Raw genomic sequence first — 21,162 nt, 5'->3', positions numbered from 1 at the left:
AGCATCAGAAATGTCATTACAATTCCATATGTTACAGGCATAAAGGATCCTTACCCCACTGTCCACACATAGTATTACGCATGCATTTAAGACATTAAAAAAAACCCATTGTTTAAAAGAAAAAAAACCCAAAACCTCCAACCAAAAAACCCACCCTCAACCTCCCATTCCCCAGACAGCTAATAGCCATTAAAGATCACTACAAATACTAACAACTGTAAAATCTGACCTCTCCTCAGTCTTTGAAGGCCTTTTGTTTGTTTGAGCAGAACACACCACATGCATAGAACTCGTTTCATTTTTTCAAGTCCCCAGCCAAACACCTACTAAAATGCTTAAGGTCTGACATGTTACAAACAAGGCAGCATTATGTTCTTTATGAAACTGATATTAAGAAGTCATTTTTTAAGAAAGCAAGTGGGAAACGCTGAAAAACAAGCGAACAGGAGAAATGTTGGAAAAGCTTTATTTATAAAGTGCTTACATATTGGGTGTTTAATGGGACCTATATGAAAGCATGAGGTACATGAAACCTTAAGAACAATACAGAATCCAGATTCAGTTAGGTACAAATACCAGCAAAATTCAATGAGAATAATGCACATAGTCCTCTAGCCACTCAAAATTATAACTCAGTACAAGTGCCATCTCTGTGTAACAGCTGAAGCAGGAAGGGAGGAAGAATATTATAGCAAACTGAAATTCCACAGAGAATCTCATTATGAACATAATTAGTCAACTGGAAATTAGGCAGAAATTTTTTTTTGACACGACTGAACTCACTAGTATTACACCTTACTTGAAGAGGTGCACCTTTAAACCAGGCATGGACCTTGCTTGGTAGTCTAGCCTTCACTGTCTCTCCTCGAACAGATATACCTGACTTTGCTCAGCTTTCAACTCCACACGGAGTTGAAATGAGGACACGGGCAGCTGAATGTATCATCGCAAAGTACTAAATTTAAGTTAAACACACATCAGTGTATCAGAAGCTGAAGAGGTGAGGGACTTGGGTATTTTTTAGTAACAGTCAAAGTATTGCATTATATTGTATTATAATAAAGATCTGAACTGTCATTATTCACTTTAGTTTGAACATGTACGTCTTGAGCTATTCAACTTACGAGCACAGTAACTGAGTGTTCAAACTTATTTATACAAAATTGAAACAAAATAGGTATTTACCTCAAGATCTGCTGTGCCACATGGTCACATCCATGGAGTTCAGCAGAGACAGTGCAGTGTGCACACATACTGAATGTGAGATTTTGTTGACTTGCCTATGTTCTAAATGCGTGCACCACAGGACCACGCAAAAAGCATGGAGTGTCGGATGCAGGTAGTGCTACAATATGAGAAAAATATTTTAAAGAATATCTACTTAAATTTCCATGGAATCTCCCATAACTTCAGTCTACAAGAAGTGAACTCTAGCATTGTCATTTCAAAGAAATTCCTATTTAATTTCTATGAGACAGGCACTACCCAGTATACCACAGCTTAAATTATCATTTTCTCAGTGGCCAATTCTATATGTGCTCTTAAAACATACAGGTATTTACAACTCGATGAAGACTAACAGCACATACATCACTGGTTACTGTGGCTGTTAAGTGTTAGCTGCAATAATTTAATCACCCATCTATTCTATTCTAAGAAATTTAAAAAATCTCTTTGCAAGTAAATGGGAAGAGGGAAAAATACGTACCTCTTGATGAACAGAACAAACAAAAATATGAGGTGACTTATACAAAGAGATAATTGAAGCAGATCAATGATTAAAAATCAGAAGTTCATAACTTCAAGCTCTTTAGTTAGTTCTCCAGGTAACACTGTTTGCTTCTTTTGCCCAATAAAGCAGTTAGAAAGCAGCTGATACAAGACTTTAATACAATCCTATCTTTTTGTGCAAGAATGACTGAGGGTATTAAAAAGCTTTATTTCAGGGAGCAGAAATATTTTCTGATGAAGTGTTCAGAACTACTTGAACTTGCATTCTGCTTTGACTTCTGTTATTAAGCTTATTCTAAAGAGCTTCCTATGTGTTTGCTTCTAGGCGTAAGACCCTCAAATTAATTATTATCCAACTCACTATTAAGTCTATTTCTACAGTCTACAAAAACTGTCAGTTCTCTGAGGCTTAGAAAAAAGCAAAATGTATATTATTGAAGCTGTAACATTGCCTTTCCAATCTAATGTTTTATAAATATGACCTCTTTTAAAAAATGTCTGTACATCAGCTTTCCTCATGTTAGTGTTTTTTTTTTTTGTTTTAAGAATCTGTTTACCAATAGCTTAATACTTTTCATGCATGACTTTTATACTGTTTTCCTTTCTGTACCAAAATAGAATATTTTAGTTTAAATAGGCAGTTAGAAACCATAAACCATGTTTCACTAAAAATATTTAGCAAAAGTGCCCCACTGTGTAATCCATCCAAGATATCAATTTTAAAGATACTTTTCAATATTTCTAATCAAAGCAATATTAGCATACATGTAACAGAGATTGAGGTCATGGCCAATTAACATTTAGCCATAAATTTACACAGCTTTTCAAGGCTGCATATACAGAAGTCTGTAAATCAGAAATCTGCCTTCAAAGAAAGTGAAAGATTTATTCATGTAGTCTGCTGCACTACAAGCATAGGTAAATACCTTCACAAAGTTCTACCTCTGCCATAATAATGCTGTAATATTTCAACTGCAAAGCTTATATTGATCATTTCAAGAAGTTGAGAGTATAATGCTACAAACAGGGACTTAGAATGAAAGTGCTTTCTTGTCAGAAACTATATAGTGTGCATATATGCATATATGCTCTATATATTCAGCAAGCAAAGTAAGAACCGCTTCTTTTGTTTGTAGTCTTACCTGGTTAGGTTGGCTAGGAAAACAGGCTCTCCTGGTGTTGAAATCCTCAAATGCTGAAGGCCTTAAATTTGCGCTATTGTAAGGTTCACTGGTTACTACAGTTTCGTGTTGGAAAAGGTGATCTTTCATTAATGAACCTGATGTATTTTCTTGAGTAGTCTAGAAAACATAAGAACTCCCTTGACATGATTTTACATTTATACAAAAACCACACCAAAACCACCAAGTTCATACATAAAAGCAATAATATTCTACGTAACGTGTTAAGAGGCACATATAAACGCAAGTATTTTTAAATACACATTTTTAAAGTACTTATAAGTAGGCAAGTATTTTCTTCACTATCAGTCAGCCTGGGAAAATAAGAGTGCCTTTTCTGCAGAGAGTACATAACTTGGGCATTAGAGATATGTGCCTTTATAACTCAGTTGCCAAATCAGACTGAGGAACTCCTTTAAGGAAGGAGAGATTAGCCCAGTCTCTGTGATTATGCTTTCTCTAACTACCCACCAGGTTGCCAGTATTTACAAATATACAACTGGAGGAAAACATTTCTGAGACTAATAAGGCAAAAGCTAGTCAGACCTTTTAATAAATTAAAAGCGAGATCAGCTGGAAAGGAACAGAAAGTCAGTTTTAACATATCCTGGCTCAATTAAAATACCTGATTACAGCAAGCATATATTAAACAACTAATGACTGTCTTTTTGAAATTAAGGTTATGTCAGGCAATTGATACAAAAATGAGACCATGTGGCAACGTATAATGAGATATCTGCAGGATGTGTGCCATTCAGAATAAGGAAGAGGAAGTATGTTTGGGTGGAACTATTGGCTTGTGAGATGATCCGATTTCTGAAAAGAATAGAAAAACAAACAGTTCTCATTCTTTAAGCCTAACTGACTGGGATATACTCAGGATACAGTAGAGCATATTGATACAAATCCCATTGGACTGCCAAAAATGTACTGTACAATGTTTTGTTTGTATTGAGAGACGCTGTAAAGTTCACTGGCTGTCATCATCTGATAGCACTGAGAAAATTCTGGCATCATCCAACTTCCAGCAATAAGAATGTTTCAGCTTTACTATAAGGATTTGTATATATCAAGAAAACATTAAGGGGGAAACAATAAAAATACTGCAGAAAACTACTGAGGCAGAGGCAAACCTGAAGTTTTGGCAGGTTAAATGCTAACACTGAATCATTAGTTTTCATTTGTCAAAATACTTAGGGAACTTATTCTGGGATTACATTAGCACCTCACGTACATAAAAGCCTAATGTATCAAGTTCTAAGACATCTAGATAAAGTGGAAGTAGCTGTTCTGTAGCTGATCTTCGGAAGAAAGAAAATCATCACATCACTAAGAATTTACATATTGTTCAGAAGCACTCTGAGTGGAAAAACATTCAAATTAGTAATTAATTAATGATTAGCTTTAATTAATACTAGAGAGCATACACCCTATGAAAGACAATAGCTCAATCAGGTTAAAGTTCCACTGAAAAATTTTGGAGACAGGCAAAACTCCAGAAAGAAGTACTTTTTGCAGATCCTTGAGCATGACACCACCACTAAGCAATTGACTCTGTCGTTGTCAAAATTAAATTTTCTGGTCAAACACTGTTGGGAAAGGAGTACAAAAGAAACGTTGAAATGACTGGCAAGAGTTAGCTTTCATGGATGTATACTTATCTTAAGAGCAAAAAGCACCAAATATTAGTGCAATATCAAACATCTTCCTAGCAGGAGGTACTCCTGCAGGTACATTGCCCAATGACATAAAAAGCTTCCAAAACACTGGTTCAAGTCACAGGAGAGCTGCATTCAGAATAAGGAAGAAATGCCTACAACTATTTTTGGTTTGAGCAGTTTTATAAATGCTTACAAGCAGAAACTATTTAAGCTAGGAACACACTTAACAGCTAGAAGCCATTTTACAGAAACCACCGTGATAAGCACTACCTAACCCCCTTACCCCCCAGCTATTACTGATTTGAGTGGTCTAGGGAGAAGGATGAGAGCTGCAAAAACTACTCCTCCTTCCGTCCCAGGGAAAAAACACATAGTACCCACAAGCCAGTCTTTATCCCTGGGTGAGATTTGCAACAGCCTGCATTATGTCCTGTCCCTGCAGGTGATTCACACCTTTTTTCTTCAGAAATAAACTACCTATACTATAGAGCAAAAAGTACACATGCCTACGCTCACACAAACAGACACACGCGCTCCCCTTGGCAGTCAAGAAGGTCTCCATCTAATAAAGGATACAGGCACCGATCATCTATTACAGTGCTAACTAGCAGTGCCAGACATTGATGTATAAAATACAAACCTTAATCTTAAAACAAGCCTTTGTGTCCCACACGCAGCGATTTTAAAGGAATGCTTTTGTAAAATTCCAACACAGACACCACAATTCAAGCTAATTGACTTCAAGGACAAATTTGGGGGTGGCAGGAGACAGAGAAAGGCATCTGACCTTTGTAAGGCAAGAACTCATGAGACAGCTGTTCGGAAAGCACAATGCTCAGCCTACCAACCTAGACGCTACAGGTAAGCGGACACAGCCCAGCTTCTGGTATTTATGAAAAACGAAAAGCGATCAGGTCAGTTATGATCTTATTTAGCCCGTAAGTATTCACTATGCAGAACTACAGAGATGCCAGATGAATATCCTGAACTCTGTATTTTTAATTAAACTGATAGTTTAGATACAGCCAAACCACGTTTATTAGTAGCAAAAAGGCTTTCTTTGGACAACACTTCCTGCTCCAATGTGATGTTTTATGACAAGGTCATAAACACCTGAAAACCCACATTTATAATGGAAACACTGACAACTTGAAGGGAGAGGCCCTAGAAACAAAAATGCTATTGTATTGAAAATGCATTTAAGTAAAAAGCAAACATGTGAAGTTTTCCACAAGAACTAAGCTTGGTATATTAAATATACAGAATATTACACACAAACACAGATGCGCACATTCCCCTTTTCTACTGTCCGAAGCAATTACACCGCCCACGTTCAATATCCTTTAACCACAGCCCGCAAAGCACAGTACTGGCATAGGTTATTCGGTATCATCTGTAAAGTAACCTACGCCAGTTTTTAATGCACAACGGAAATCTGGTTTGCTCCCAGCTGCTGGTATAATAATTACTGTCCTATGGTTGCTAAGAGATACTCTGAATTTTTTTCCAAGCCTACTAAAACATTTCTGTGCGCGCAGGCAAAAGGATGCTGGGTAAAGCAATAAAATGACTCCAGCTGTAGCTCTCCAGCAGAATTCAAAGCCAGATGACAGCTGTAGAGAAAATGAAAACCAGACTGAGCTTCTCTTCTTCTTCAAATTTTCTCTCCTTACTTCTCCCAGTTTGCCAGAGTTAAGTCTGGGAGAGAATTCAACATTGTTCTGCAAACATTGTTAAAAATGTTCTGCTGTAAGTAAGTTTAATGATTACACAGAAGGATGGATGAGAGACCACATTTCCGTTGCATCCCAGTTCTTGTATTTACTTCCCATGAGGCCTGAAAATCTGCTGTTTGATACTAACCAACACAAGGAGTGTTTAAATGTTTTTTCCTTAATTTTTAAATTGTGAAGAAATGGTACAGGTTTCAAAAACATTTGAGTAACTTCCTTCTGCTTTAGCTATTTCAAAGACTGATGGAGCAACTATTTTCATATTTGGCAAAGAAACTCTATTATAATCAGGTATGTATTTCTGACATGGACTGAAATATTACCTAGATTACTCTGAATGTTTTGTACAGTTTCAAGTAAAGAATAAGGCATTTGACATGCCTCTTTCTTCCAAGGCTGTTCTACCTGAATATATAAAGCATACTAGAGGTTTTTAGGGATTCCAAGGAAGGAACTAATAAATTAAAACACAAAGCGTAACTCTGACGAAATAAGAGAGAGATGGAGATGTAAAGAGGCTGCTAGGGATACTGGTGAGGGAAAAAAAAGAATTTCCTCCTCTTTTTTGAATACTACTCTACAAAAAAGCTTAATAAACCCAAATAATTTTAGCACAATATATTATTAGATTTATTTTAAATGGATAATATAAATTAGTATTACTTTTAGTTCTAGGAACTACACCTAGCCAATTTATTAAGTGCACTAAACATTGCTAATTTAATGTTTTATCACGTAGTATTTTCTTCTCCATAAAAACAATATAGTGCCAAGGGTAAATTATTTCACATTTCCTTACAAGTCATAATGTCAAGTTATTTTTGTAAAATAAAACTTCTGTGAACCTTTTGTTATACACAAAATAAATTGAATGGTCACTAAATAGTGCATTTACAAAGAGGTCAGTAAATACTGTATTTACAAAAAGGTCACTAAGTAGTGTATTTACAAAGAGGCACATGAACCTTTACGTCCTCCTTGCCTTCACCAAAACCACTTAGGATGCATGTAAGTTGTAGGCCTTTTCCCCTTAATATTGACAAAAAGCCCAATGTACCTATTTCTGAAAGAACAAGCTAAACTTTTTTTTTCTGCTTATAATTTATCAGTCTACAGTTTTCTTCTGCCAGTAGTAAGATACTCAAAAGCATATCTGCTCCATTTCTTATTACTTCAAAACTGTTAAAATGTGTTGGTAGCCTATAAATAACACCAGTATGGCTGAATCAACAAAACCTGAAAGGAATTAAGACTCACCTGTTCTATTTTTCAGTTCTCAAAAGCAAGACTTAGCATTTCAGTATCCAAAACCCACATAAAAATACTTCTAAATCATGAGTTCTAGATTTTATTTAGTTAGATTTACTTCTAAGAAAAAAAAAAAATTCTGATTTTTAGTTTTTTTCATTTAAGCTAGATAAGTTTTAGAGCAATAAGTTTGTATTTGGTAGAGGAAAAGAATCTGAGCCAATTTTTGAACAAACAAGCTTAAACAAGCTGCTTGTGTACTGCATTCAAAATGCCTGGTTTTATACCAAAAAATCCAAACCTCCTACCAAAACAAATTCCCAGTGTATATTTCCATATAAGTATATATACATTCCCAGGATCCATTTACAAACATTACAGGAAGTCAGATAGCTCTGCATTAACTCATTTGTGTATTTCTATTTGAAATTAATCTAGTAAGACTAAGACTTATTTAATGATATAAACAATTTGCATATAATATGTTCATTAAACAACTAATAGTAATTGTAATCATTTAAGCAACCTTTACAAACAAGTATGAACACTCTTAAGTGGTGGGGTTTTTTTTAATACTAAGATTTTAACATTATTTATGAACAACAGAGCATCTAAAGAAGCTATAATCTTCTTAAAATGATAAATTTGATCTTCAGTAAGAAGAATGCTTTCTCTGTGAGATTTAAAGAATGTAAAAAAAAAAAATCATCTAGTAACCCAAGATACAATATAGTGAGCAAAATGCTAGCCTAGAAAGCACAAGATAAGAGTTCAATTTTTGGATTTGCATTTAAAAGTTGCACATACAAGTTTTAGACCACCCCTATTTCTACTTGCTACGTCTATAAAATGAGATAATACTTATTACAAGTAGGCATTGAGGTTTAACAGCAGTGCCACTGACTAGATCAGAAGGCTGCGTGTTTTGATCTTACTTAGATCATTTTATTTGCTCTCTGTAGCACCGAATATCACCAACCAGTAAAACAACTTATGAAGCATGTTCTGCTTTCTTCGTCGCTTATGATCTTCTTTTTTAAAAAAAACAGTTAATGAAATTTATGTACAAACTACATACTATATTCATACTTCAAATATGCACTAAATATAGGATTCCTGCTGTGTGAGATAACTAGAAAAGCAGAGGCAAAACACTTTGACAGCAGATGATGTAACTAACAAACACATATTAAAACTAGTATTTTCAAATGTACCTTGATGACATCCTGGGGACTCTACCTACCATACTAACTAACGAAGAAAGAAATTAAACAGAAAAATACCAATACACGATAGTTACTACAGGGTATAGACAAAAATCTAAGTGCATTAACAAACATGCTATGAAAAGTAAGTGTGAAATAACCCTCTTCTCTTTTTGATATTCTGCTATTTTAGAAACAACTTATGACTACTTAATATTTTTAATTAAATGGAGGAGCTCCACTGCTTGATCTTTTGTACTTCATTCTTTAGAGGTTACAAATTACAATCAGCAGATTGTTCTGATGAAACAATAAACATCCCATTGCCCTCATATCCAAGTGTCAACCTCATCTTTAACACTCTATCCACACTCTAAAATGGCCTTGCATAGATATACTCCAAAACTTACTCAAAAATACTATTAGAGGCTTGGGAAAACAGCTTTTAGAGTAAACAGGGGAAAAAAAAATCATTAGGCCTTTTAAACCGTAGTGGGATGGGAAGAAGGGGGGACAAGTCAACATGACTCTTCAAATACGTAATACATTATCTTTAAACACAATGGTCTTAGCAGTATTTCAGGTTAAAAAACCCTGGGGTATCAAGTTCCACTTACAACAGTATCAATCTTGGAAGGGGGAAGGAATTAATCATTTGGACGAGAATGTACACTATTTGGTATTTCCAAGATACTCTTCATGACTAGACTTGGTGCCTGTAACTAAAATGCTGGAGCCTTTCTACACTGACATTCATAACCCTGCAATTACAGCTTGTTTATTGATACATAAACCTGATTTATATGAAGCATAGCTAAACCAGGGTGGGTTCAGCCCTCCCTGCATTTCATTCCCCCCCCCCCCCCCCTTCTGGTATTGTTATCGATAGGCAATTCTAGTGTCATTTATTTTACTTTGGTATGCAGAGATATGGTAAGAGAGATTGGCTAGCTTTTTTGCCTCTAGAAAACAGATAATTCTTGCCATCTATCCACAGCACGAATCCACAATTAAGCAACGTGTGTTGTGGTGAAGTCATGAAATATGTTTTCATGTCTGGAACGTTAACAGATAATTCAATCAGCAGTTTGCACCAAACAGGATTGTTAGTTATATATATAGAGAGTATTTTTAAAAATATAGGTATTTATTTTTTTAAATATATATAAAGTAAATCTACATCATCAATTTACATATCTAAATATATCCATATTTACATCTATATAGAATGGATGATGTTAATACACTTTTCTCCACTTTCCCAATAACAAATTTTGTAAAATATAAAGAATCACAAATATTTGCTTCAATTTTGGCATCCTTACATAGAACCGTAATAACTAGGCAGCATAATCAAGAGGTAATTAGTTTCTTCTAATCTCATTAGGCCAGTAGACATTGCTCAATTATTAATCCTTGCAACAAAGTGTGTTTAAACAAGTCTTTTAAAAGCTGATTAAGGATTGCATTAACTTTGGCACATATTTCCTCCACCCTGACAAAATCTCATTCCTATTTTAAATCCAAAGTATCTAATATTTATAGCAATTTTGCTTTAGAGTGGCTTAAAATAAAGCACTGCAAATGAAGAACAACAGGTGGTTGCACAGCCAATACTTACACAAAGAGACACATTTCTTCTACCATAAAATGGAAAGAAATCAGGAGACTCTTCTGCATTGCCACTGCATTGCAGTATCCTTTCTAAATACTTGACTCTCAGTCTCCTATCATAATTTGATTCTTACCCATATCTTCAAAGTAGGCTGCTAATTTTCTTGATTCTGTGTTGCAGAGGTTCTACACTGTATCTGTCTACCCTGATAAAGAATTTAATATTGCATAAATGACAAAACTCTTTCCCTCAAGAAACCACTTAGGAATACTATCAGTTTTCTGAATAGTCGCTAAGACCCTCGAGTCAACTTGTTTCTGTATCAGCTTCATATTAATTTAAATATCTGCACTCTGAAAACTGAACGTATGTGTGAATAAAGCCAAGACTTTCCCTGAAACTGTAAATAGGAAAGAAGAGATGACAAGCACACATAGACACAAGTAGGTTTTTACTCAGTTATATTACACCTATTTACTGTATATATGTATCCATAATATTTGTTTACAATGGCTTTTTAATTACATGGATTCTTGCATATTACTAGGCAGTGCTACACATCAGTGTTACAGTCCTTGATATGGTATTTGTGTAAAGCATTATAACTCTGAAGAATAGTAGGAGATAAGTTTTTACCTCTTATGCCATTATGACCTATAGAAATTGAGTGGTGCAAATAAGGAGTGATAAAAATTTGAATCTCAACAATCTTGACTGCTTTATCTTCAGTGTGTTTTTAAAAATTATCTGAACTTCCACCCTTCCTTAGACTAGATTCTTTTAACTATTATCTCAGCATCTTTTCAACTTTAACCATACAATGTTAGAAGTGTCTATCACTGCAGAGTGAAATCTAGGAAAACAAATAAGATGTGCATGTAAAAGAAGAGGATTCATGACTGCTTTATTTTTTTTCCCCAGAAGAATATTTCATGTTCCCATGAGTTCAAAGAGGAAACATAACCTAGAACAGACATTGTAAACTTAAAAGTTAAACTCAGGAGGATTAATCATCCTATTGATTAAATATTGACTACTTAGTTTAGGACACACAATATTGTAGGTCTTCTAGATAACTGTTCTGGAACTTATTTCATTAAACTGAATTTTGCTATTGCTCTCATTTTGCTTATTCTCACTAATGAAAACAAAAACTGTTCAATGAATTTCTTCAAAAAATAGCTGCACCATTAATTAAAAAATGTAAATACTCACTTGAAAGCAGTCTTCTGCCACTTCAACATCATTTTGGGAGGGTGGATAACCTACAGAAAAAGTAAAAAAACCAAAACAGACAAGGTTATTTTCTTTTTATTTACAGTTTACTGCTTCCAGTAGTCCACACCATCCTTCAATATCCAGCTATGATAACATAAATATGCTTGTTTACTTTTTTAACCAGGAGATCACTGTATTTCAAGTTGATTTTAGTAAGTACCATTCATTCAACCGTTGAGAAGGGCAACGAAGCTGGTGAAGGGTCTAGAAAACAAGTCTTACAAGGAGTGGCTGAGGGAACTGGAACTGTTTAGCCTGGAGAAGAGGAGGCTGAGGGGAGACCTCATCGCGCTCTACAACTACCTGAAAGGAGGCTGTAGCGAGGTGGGGGTCATAGAATCATAGAATCATTAAGGTTGGAAAAGACTTCTAAGATCATCGAGTCTAACCATCAACCCAACACCAACCATGCCCACTACACCATGTCCCTAAGGGCCTCATCTACACACGTCTTTTAAATACTTCCAGGGATGGTGACCCAACCACTTCCCTGGGCAGCCTGTTCCAAGGCCTGACCACTCTTTCAGTAAAGAAATTTCTCCTAATGTCCAATCTAAACCTCCCTTGGTGCAACTTGAGGCCATTTCCTCTCGTCCTATTGCTAGTTACTTGGGAGAAGAGACCAACACCCACCGGTCTCTTCTCCCAAGTACCTAGCGATAGGACGCTATCGGATAGGAGTAACTTCTCCCAAGTAACTAGCGATAGGACGAGAGGAAATGGCCTCAAGTTGCGCCAGAGGAGGTTTAGATTGGACATTAGGAGAAATTTCTTTACTGAAAGAGTGGTCAGGCCTTGGAACAGGCTGCCCAGGGAAGTGGTTGGGTCACCATCCCTGGAAGTATTTAAAAGACGTGTGTAGATGAGGCCCTTAGGGACATGGTGTAGTGGGCATGGTTGGTGTTGGGTTGATGGTTAGACTCGATGATCTTAGAAGTCTTTTCCAACCTTAATGATTCTATGATTCTATTTCTACATTCTGTAGCATACATACTGAGTATTCCTAGCCACACTCCTCTCTCTTGTTCACACCTTTCTTGTAAAAGCATTTTCAAAGTGTCATCAGAATTCAGAAGCAAGGGAGTATATCTTGTTAATGTAGCATTTTGAAAATTAAAGGCAGATACATTTGGTTGGCCTGAATGCACACTGTGCTATATTTTGTTATAAATCAGCAGAAATTGGAACTGTGAGACCCTGAGAGAGAAAAGGACTTGTACGTTCTCTAATTATTTCTCTTGCAGGGATATGGATGATATCAGCACAATTCAAAAGAAGTCTTTCTAGTATGTCAAAAAGCATTTCCCTTCAAAAACATGTTTCTCCCTTTGCTAATATGATAGCACACATTAAATCCCTAAATTTACAGCACATCACAGCAGAGAATATTTTGTTTAAATTTCTCCCTTCGAGTTACTTTTTATAAGCCCTGAAAGAGATATTCTTTCCATTCAATAGACACCTGTTCTCTTCTCTCCCTCCCTCTCCCCATCCAGCAATACATTTATCATATTCTCAGCTCAGAATTGAGGCTTGATGATCTTCAGTTTGCTCACTAGTTTCCAAGAGGTCAGTGAAGCTCTGGAACCAGTTAGCCATGTTACTTTTAAAGTAAATTTTTCTACTGTCCCATATAAACCTGTCCTCAGAACTATTCTGTCAGCTGTTAGTAAACAAATAAAACTATTAAGTGAAAGTATGTGCAGATAAAAAGAGAATTCAATGGGTCTCAAATCATTGAGCTTCGTAGCTTATCCTCTAAGAACACAGAAGCTGTAACAAGCTTCTGAGAAGATCCAAGTAAGACACTGTAACACTCTAGCTTCCTCCATTTCTTCACCTCTAAAAAAAAGAGGCAATGCTTTATGATGTAGGGATGTTTTGGGGAATTACCTTATTAATGTTTGTGAAACAATTTAAGACACTTGGATGAATGGCACTTTAGAAATGCCAGAAGCACTATTTAAAAACTGTTAAAATCTCAATATGCTATAGATCAATCCACATCCTTAAATACTGTCAGCATTAATGTTATGCAAAGTGCTTTGACTTATCTCATTTACTGAACACTCAACACGCCCTCCCCGCCAACCCCTTCACCTGAAATATGTACCTTGAGAAATATCTTCTACTGCTCTCCGAATACCTCTGTCAAATGCTCTTGCATCAGCAGGACTCTGAAATGTGAGGCCAAACTTTTTGTCATCAATCTTCCAGTGGTAAAAAGTAGGAGTAACTTTGTTGTAAACGAGGTCCTTGTTTAATGTGCATTCCAAGACCACCTTCCAGAAAGAAGACAGGATGAAAAGACGTCACTTTTTAACATATCAAATTTGAGAACAAAATGTAGGTTTTGTGAATTACCTGAAAACATACATCATCAGAGCAGATAAAAGCCCCTATTTAAATTTCTTCCTGTTACAAGGATGTAATTTTAACTTTGTGTCCATTATGTCCAAATTATTCACTAACAGTTGCTGATAGGTGGTATGGGTTAAGGACACTATTTGTGTACTGAGTGAATCTTCCCAGCCTCAAAAGTATCTATCTCATACCCACAGCAAGCACTTCTGTCAGTACAGACTTGCTAGATGTTCAGCAAATTAAATAGGCCACACCCCGAAAAAACATCAGTGTGCTGATATCAAGTTTTACGTATCACTGGGAATTTTATTTTTATACTTATTCTACAAAATTTTTGAGCACTGGACTAACTTTATGCTGCTTTCAGGCCATACTAGTTTTCTCCCAGAAAGGCTACTAGACAAGAGGAAATAATACAGGAGAATTGTTTTAAAAACTGAAATTGATCAAAACTACAATCTTTTTGAATGTATTACTGCCTGTACCTAGACTCAAATATATTTATGGCTCATGTTCAACTATAATGAAAACAGTAATTAGGAATAATTAACAGAATTATTTGGCTACAAAACCATTACAGGTATACATGCACATTCAGTTATGAAGCAAAGTTGCAGTCTTCACATCATTTCCCCACTTTAAATTGGCTGGTTTTAAAAATATATTTGCGTATTTAATTTACCTGCAAAAATTGTTTTATGCAACATTGCTACACTGAATGTTTCTTGATTAAAAAAATCCAAGATAAACAAGAAAGTACGGAGGGACATACACTGATCTGGTCCTGTAGCACTAGGTATAATAAAATGCACAGCAAGACAACCTGTGTCTCTGTACTACTACTAGATTCTGAAAACGTACACTGAGAGGTGAATCAGGAATTTTAATATTCTATCATTTCAACATTAATGTATTTTCAGAATTTGAATTTTTAATTTTGTTACATATGCAGCTTTTTGAGAGAAAAATTTCTTACAACATTGGAAAAATGAGGTTAATTATAAACACAACTGAGGAAAAAATCTCCAAATTAAAAAAAATATATCTGTCTGTACTTAGATTATTCTTACATATCCTTTGTGTTCTTCCTCTCCTTTCCTTGTTTAATTATTACATAGGCAAATAGGATTTTTTCTCCTGCTCTTCATTATTTATTCCCCCTACCCTACACCCCACCACTAATCATCTCTTGAGTTTTACTGCCTTCTAGCTCTGTCTCTAGAAGGGCAACATTCTTTCTGCACATGTAAACTCTTTCAGCATTAAAATAATTTTTGTTACGCCACTCTGAATTCCCTAAATGGTCAACAATATGTAGGTACAAATGCCTACAATAAAGCATAGGAAGGAATCTAACTATTTGCTGTACATGTGCAGGAAAAGGTGCTGCAGGAAAAAAATAAAAGTATCATTCTGCAGTTCTAAGATGTATTAAATGATCATTCTTTGTTCCTTTTGATGATTTTAAATTTGCTTCCTCCTAAAAAGAGGAGTTAAAAATCAAGATTTCTCACATCACTGCATTTTCTGGGTCTGTGAGCACTTTTGGGGGATCTCTACTATATTAAACACCAATTATTTTCACACTATATTTTGTGTGCAGTTTCACCCAAAATATCAACAAAAAGTACTGCAAGACTGATTTTATAGCATCTCAATGAACACCTGCTCCCAAAGGAGTTAATCCAGATTACTTTATACTGAAAATTCATACCTGGATGACAAATGTTTTTAAAAGATAGTACCATTGGAGATGAACTACTGGAGATAAACTACTGGATTAAAACTTCACTGAGTAGAAGCTGTGATTTTCAAAGAAACCCAGACCAAACCAGAAAAACCTCCAAACTAACCCCCGCCAACCCAAAAAGGAACTGTGCTACCACCCACCCCCCACCTCGAACCCTCACAACATTTTATAAGACAAGCAATCATTAACAAAACAATCAAACATCCCATCTAACACCGTAATTGTTTTCAGCTTGATTTAAGGAAACAACAAATTTGACAGGATGACACCGATTTTTCAGATCTAAAGCTGTATGAAAACAGACCAGTTAGCACAGTAGATACAAGTGGTTAAGGGCATTGAAAGGGGAAAAATTAGTTGCATCAAAATTGTATGTGTTATCAGACATAAGAATCCATATAGGCGAGACTTTATGCCTGCCCCACCTGAGAGAAAACTCAAAAACTGTAGGTCAAAATTAGCACACAAATCTATAAACACCCAGACTTCAATAGTTTTTGTTGCATCCAGGAATACTAAAAACCCAAACCAAACAAAAAAACATACCAGCCAGCCCCTAAAGCATTTTTTTTTCTCCCCAAAACACTTCTATGCTTTGCAGCAACGACGTGTTTTTGCCCTGTTAAACAAAATGCTGTCAAAGGCCTCTTTATGCCGAAGCATGCAAACTATCATTGGGGCTGGGGAGGAAGTATCCTAATACACGTATCTCCAAAGCCTGGAAATGGAAACCAAGCTTTTAGCAATACAGATTTTTTTTGAGTCTTCAAACATCCAAAACGCCAATTTTTTACTGCACTTTGCTATGGTTCGGAACTCTCCACATTATACGTGAAGATGATATCATACTCTCCCATGTGGTTACCAAAAATCTGCCTTCCCAAACGTTTTCAGGTAGACCTTCCCTAAGATCTCCAGTGATAAGCACAACAAAAACCTACAAAATTGTAAATTAAGTGACTAGGGCTTCACAAAATTCCACTTTTTAATAAACACGGATTACTGTTCTGAAGGTTTTCTTCATTTGGAAACTTAATATAAGATTTCCATGACAATATGAAGCAGCCACCTTAGCACGTAATGGGAAATGTTGCAGAGTTATCAGACTCAAGACAGAAGAGCTCCAGATCCACACAATCAAGATCTAAATTCTCTGAGCATAAATAGGGCTGTGAGCCTACTTACTACTATTTAATGAAAAAATCCTTTTAATATCCAGATGTCATTAAATGCAACACTAATGAGTTCATAGCTACTCATAAAAATACTTGCTTGCTACATGTTTCTTTTCTCACCTCTACAAGCTACATTCTTTAAAGATATTAGAAACTATTTGGCTTGTGTAGACAAGATGAATCTCTAAAGTCAGTAATCTTAAACTTCAACACTTCAAAATTAAATATTTTTAAACAAAATAAGATGAGTATTTAAGATATTAGCATCATTATCTAGGGTATTTTTTCGGAAACAAATACGAAAAAACCCTCATTGCATTTTTATTTTGATAACAGACCCCATAATTGAACATTTCTAGATACTGGATACTATTTTACTGGTTTCTAGCTGTACTTTCAACAGCTTACCACATTACATGTAGCTATAGTTTCACAATCTCTCATTCCCAGCCCAAAATCTACAAATACGTAAGCATATAATTTTTGATGAAACTTTTGAATGCCTTTTCTGTTAAATAGAATCGAAGGCTTTTCTCTAGTCTTGGGTCCAAGCAGTAAGACCTGAGTATATACATGCTACAGAGCATGTGGCTCCAGTGCCACCATGACCCTGTGACATGACTATTATTCTGTGCATGCTTTTTTTTTTCCCCCCGATTCAAAAAGTAAGATGATGTAAGGACTGTACTATGGCCCATTAGAATCAATCTTTTCTCAAACTTTAAAGCCAATTTAAAAAGTAAATGATAAATTAAGTTTTTGAACAGCAGATTTTTAGAAGAGAACAGTATTTATATTCAGTTTCAGCTTTGTATCTCTCCCTTTACACAATTACCTGTTCTTCAAAAGAAAGATTTTAAACTTTGATTTGTCACTCCTGACTCACGATCCAAAAGATACTAGTCACTTTTTTTTTCTCCTTCAGTAAAAACTTGCATGGCAAAGGACTGGAGAAGAAATAAAACAGAACAGAGAAGTCTATTAGACTTTTCATTCAAGAATGTAAAATTCACCAAAGCCTAAAAACCTGTAAGCTTGAGCCCAATGTATGTTTCACACTAGCACTATTAAAATAGAAGAGAGCTACTGTAAACACCGTAAAAGAGAGCAGCAGACCTGACCAGGTTAGGAGGGAGTGCAATTGTTCCAAGCAGACTGGCTGGAGCCAGATCTAGGAAGGTGAGTATAATAAAGGAGGAAACGTGTAATTACGTCAAAGTCTTCACGAAGTACCCTTACATTCCAACACGGATCTAAACAACCTTAGCAAACTAGCAGGGAGCATTCTCTCTCCTAAATTAATTCAATGGTGCCAGCACTTGATTTTCTTCTCAGGTAACTAGGATGCTTTTTGTGAACCCCATGAGATGTTTTAAATAGCTCAGTACTGCACAAAGATTTTGGAAGTTCTACATGCAGCCTGAAGCTGGTTTGTGAAAGGGCTGATAGCAACCTAATTCTCAGTTATATAAAGATACGATGAGAAACCCCCAACAAGGAACTTCAATATTTTGATGTTCAGTCCCAAAGTATTTAATTTATACAGCTGACTTACGGACTGAGATCTATAGTCCTAATTAAATGCCTCCATATCCTATAAAATATGTGGAGAGATCTGGCACATCGGAATGGAATTGCAACGTAGTGTCAGAAACAGAACTTGGAGAAGCAGCAACTAAAGCTAGTTTACAAGAAACAGTAAGAGAAGATATAAAAGATCTCTCATTCTTTTTGAGTATAACCATTTAAGAGGCATCTGGAAGATACCTCCATCAAATACCTCACCTATGGATTTCAAGTTGCTTTGGAATAAATTCCACCTTTCTATTGACACATACGTTGAACAGTAATACTGGTATTATGATTCCTATATATCTTAGGTAAAAGTCATAGATCTGAATTCCATTTGCTCTCTAACCTGAGATATTTCAAAACCCATGCTTCCCTGTGTCCCAGAAAAGTGCTCCAAGTTCCAGTTACAGGTTTTCCTGGATAAGGGAATTTCTGCACCTTTTCTGGAAGCTGAGCCAGTTCACAAAAGAAAGACTTACTGGACAGAGGAAGCCAAAATATAATCTAGTTATAAAGGTATTTTAACAGTATGTAATGTGACTGGGGGGGGGGGAAAGACTTCATTTGTAAGGATTACTTTATTTTTTAGTCTATAGAAGTATTTTCAGAAATGGCTGTGTGTATCTTGCAAAAAAGTGAGTGAACTGGAAATCGTGGTCCAGCTGACCAAGCTGTAATGACTCCTAGATGCTACAATAGATTAAACATTCCTGAAGACACGTGCTCAAAGTCTGTATAACTAAAATGTTCAAAATGGTTTAGAAGCTTTTTTAAAACAATATTGCTACTTCCTCTTTGCAAATACAATGGCAGAGCAACCAACTAAACAGCGTATTACTAACTTCAAAGATTATTCAGATATACAGATACACACCGAGGCCATTCTAAAATGAGATTAGAGCGATGTTGGGAGCACAGAAACAGCAGATTCAGCATAACTCTTTACTCAGAATCAGAAGATGATCAAAATATTTGGTCCCTACTCGACAGTAAACACGATGAACCCATAACAACTTCCACTTGTACTTTATTTTTAAAGCAAAAATAAACAATAGCATTTTAGGCCACTGAAGTAATCTTCAACGGTCCTTTTCAGGGTTGCCTCTTTGAGAACACAGCCTTCTCCACTCTTTCAGTTGGAACAGACAATTACATTTCAACTTCTTGGTGTTGTTTTTCTTGGTCTTTTCTTTGTATTATGAAATACAATAGTCACCTGTCTATTTGGACTAAAAAACCAACTGTTTGGCTTCATTAAAGAAAAGGTTAAAAATTGTGCTTGAACAGTGAATCCACAGGAATATCCTAAGAATAAATGTAAAACCATTAACTATATTGAAAGCATAAGGATCAGAAGAGTTTTAGAATCAGTGACCGGATGGCTGTCCAACAGAATTTCTCTTCCAGTCCCTACTATGGTCCTTCCGAAAAAGCGTCATGACCTAACGATGTCCTCACATATCTTGGTGTAGGATCTTGTTTCTTTTATGCCAACAGGGGTCTTGCTGCATACTGTGCAACTTTGTTGTCAATTCATTACACATCAGCTGCTGCTTACAAGTGCATTATTTGAAGTCTGAGGAAATACATGCATACATAGCTTCCTTTTACTCCGTTACCAAAGCATCACTGGCTCTACAGTATTCTTCCCCACAGCCTAAATCTGTATTTGTTAGTTCCCTAAGCTTTATTCAATATACACTGGAGAGATGTTCTTCCTAGCTGCATTTCTTCCATCTTTTATCCTGTGCTTTTGAGGGGCTGACTTCCAACAGCAACTTCCTAAAACTGTAGTAAGATCAAAATCTGCCCTGACAGACTAGTAGGTCACATTTGGGGGCAGTAGGGGTGGACAGACGGACACAGGATGGGGGACACACAAAAAACCAAACCAAAACAAAAAACCCTGTTCAGGACAATAAATGCTTGGAAAACATATTCATACTAACATGAGCTCAATTTTGGACAGGAAGAGGAGCAGAGACATTTAAAGCCTTCTACCAGAAGTGGAAACGAAACAAGGCTCGCCCAGGGGAAGCAGGAGAGAGAGCGTGAACAGATCAGGACGCTGATGGCTGCGACATTTTCATATACATGCGGGAGAAACGTTAAACCAGCCTTCAGTTCTGAGCATTTTACTACCCCAGATTCTGAAGGCAAGCTGTGAATGTTGAAAGCATTAAGAACTAAGAGAAAATTGTCAAGTATCTCTAAATGCAATTAAGCTCCTCAAAAACAGCCTCAATAAGGCTAAAAAAATTTCTAAAGGGAACTACTGCAAAGTGAGGAAGGAACTGCAGGTGCACATAGCTCTGCGGGAACACAGGGTACTCTGCTAATAGCACTACGCCTCGCTGAAACAACTGAGTCAGCAGAATTTCTATTTATATGCTCTCTTCCTACAACAGTCACAGTCAAGGCAGAAAACTCAGCAGTCCTGCCTCAAGGGAGAAACTGGTATGCTTGAGAAAGAATGAGCAGTACGGTATAAGAAGCAATTCTACTTTTTAAGCTTACACAGAAGTCATGAATTATTGGCAGAAAAGAGTAAGTTCTTGATAAAAGTCATGAAGATGGAGGTTTTGTGCTTTCCCCGCTTCTCTTTGTTTCCACAAGACCCGCCCCCGCCTTCAGAAACCGATTTGGCAC

At 36.1% G+C, this 21,162-nt stretch overlaps 1 protein-coding gene across 1 annotated transcript in view; it reads right to left on the bottom strand.

Moving 5' to 3' along the window:
* The window catches only part of SPRED1 (sprouty related EVH1 domain containing 1), a 65,435-nt gene that overhangs the window by 7,174 nt on the left and 37,099 nt on the right, over window positions 1-21,162 (bottom strand). The window contains exons 3-5 of the mRNA XM_075151782.1: window positions 13,766-13,934; window positions 11,590-11,639; window positions 2,874-3,032 (exon numbers count right to left, since the gene is read on the bottom strand). Of these exons, the coding sequence (XP_075007883.1) occupies window positions 2,874-3,032; window positions 11,590-11,639; window positions 13,766-13,934 (378 nt within the window). The remainder of the gene's footprint in view (window positions 1-2,873; window positions 3,033-11,589; window positions 11,640-13,765; window positions 13,935-21,162) is intronic.

The sequence above is a fragment of the Calonectris borealis genome, chromosome 5, assembly GCF_964195595.1.
Source record: "Calonectris borealis chromosome 5, bCalBor7.hap1.2, whole genome shotgun sequence".
NCBI lineage: Eukaryota > Metazoa > Chordata > Aves > Procellariiformes > Procellariidae > Calonectris > Calonectris borealis.
This window is presented reverse-complemented; position numbering and strand designations above follow the sequence as displayed.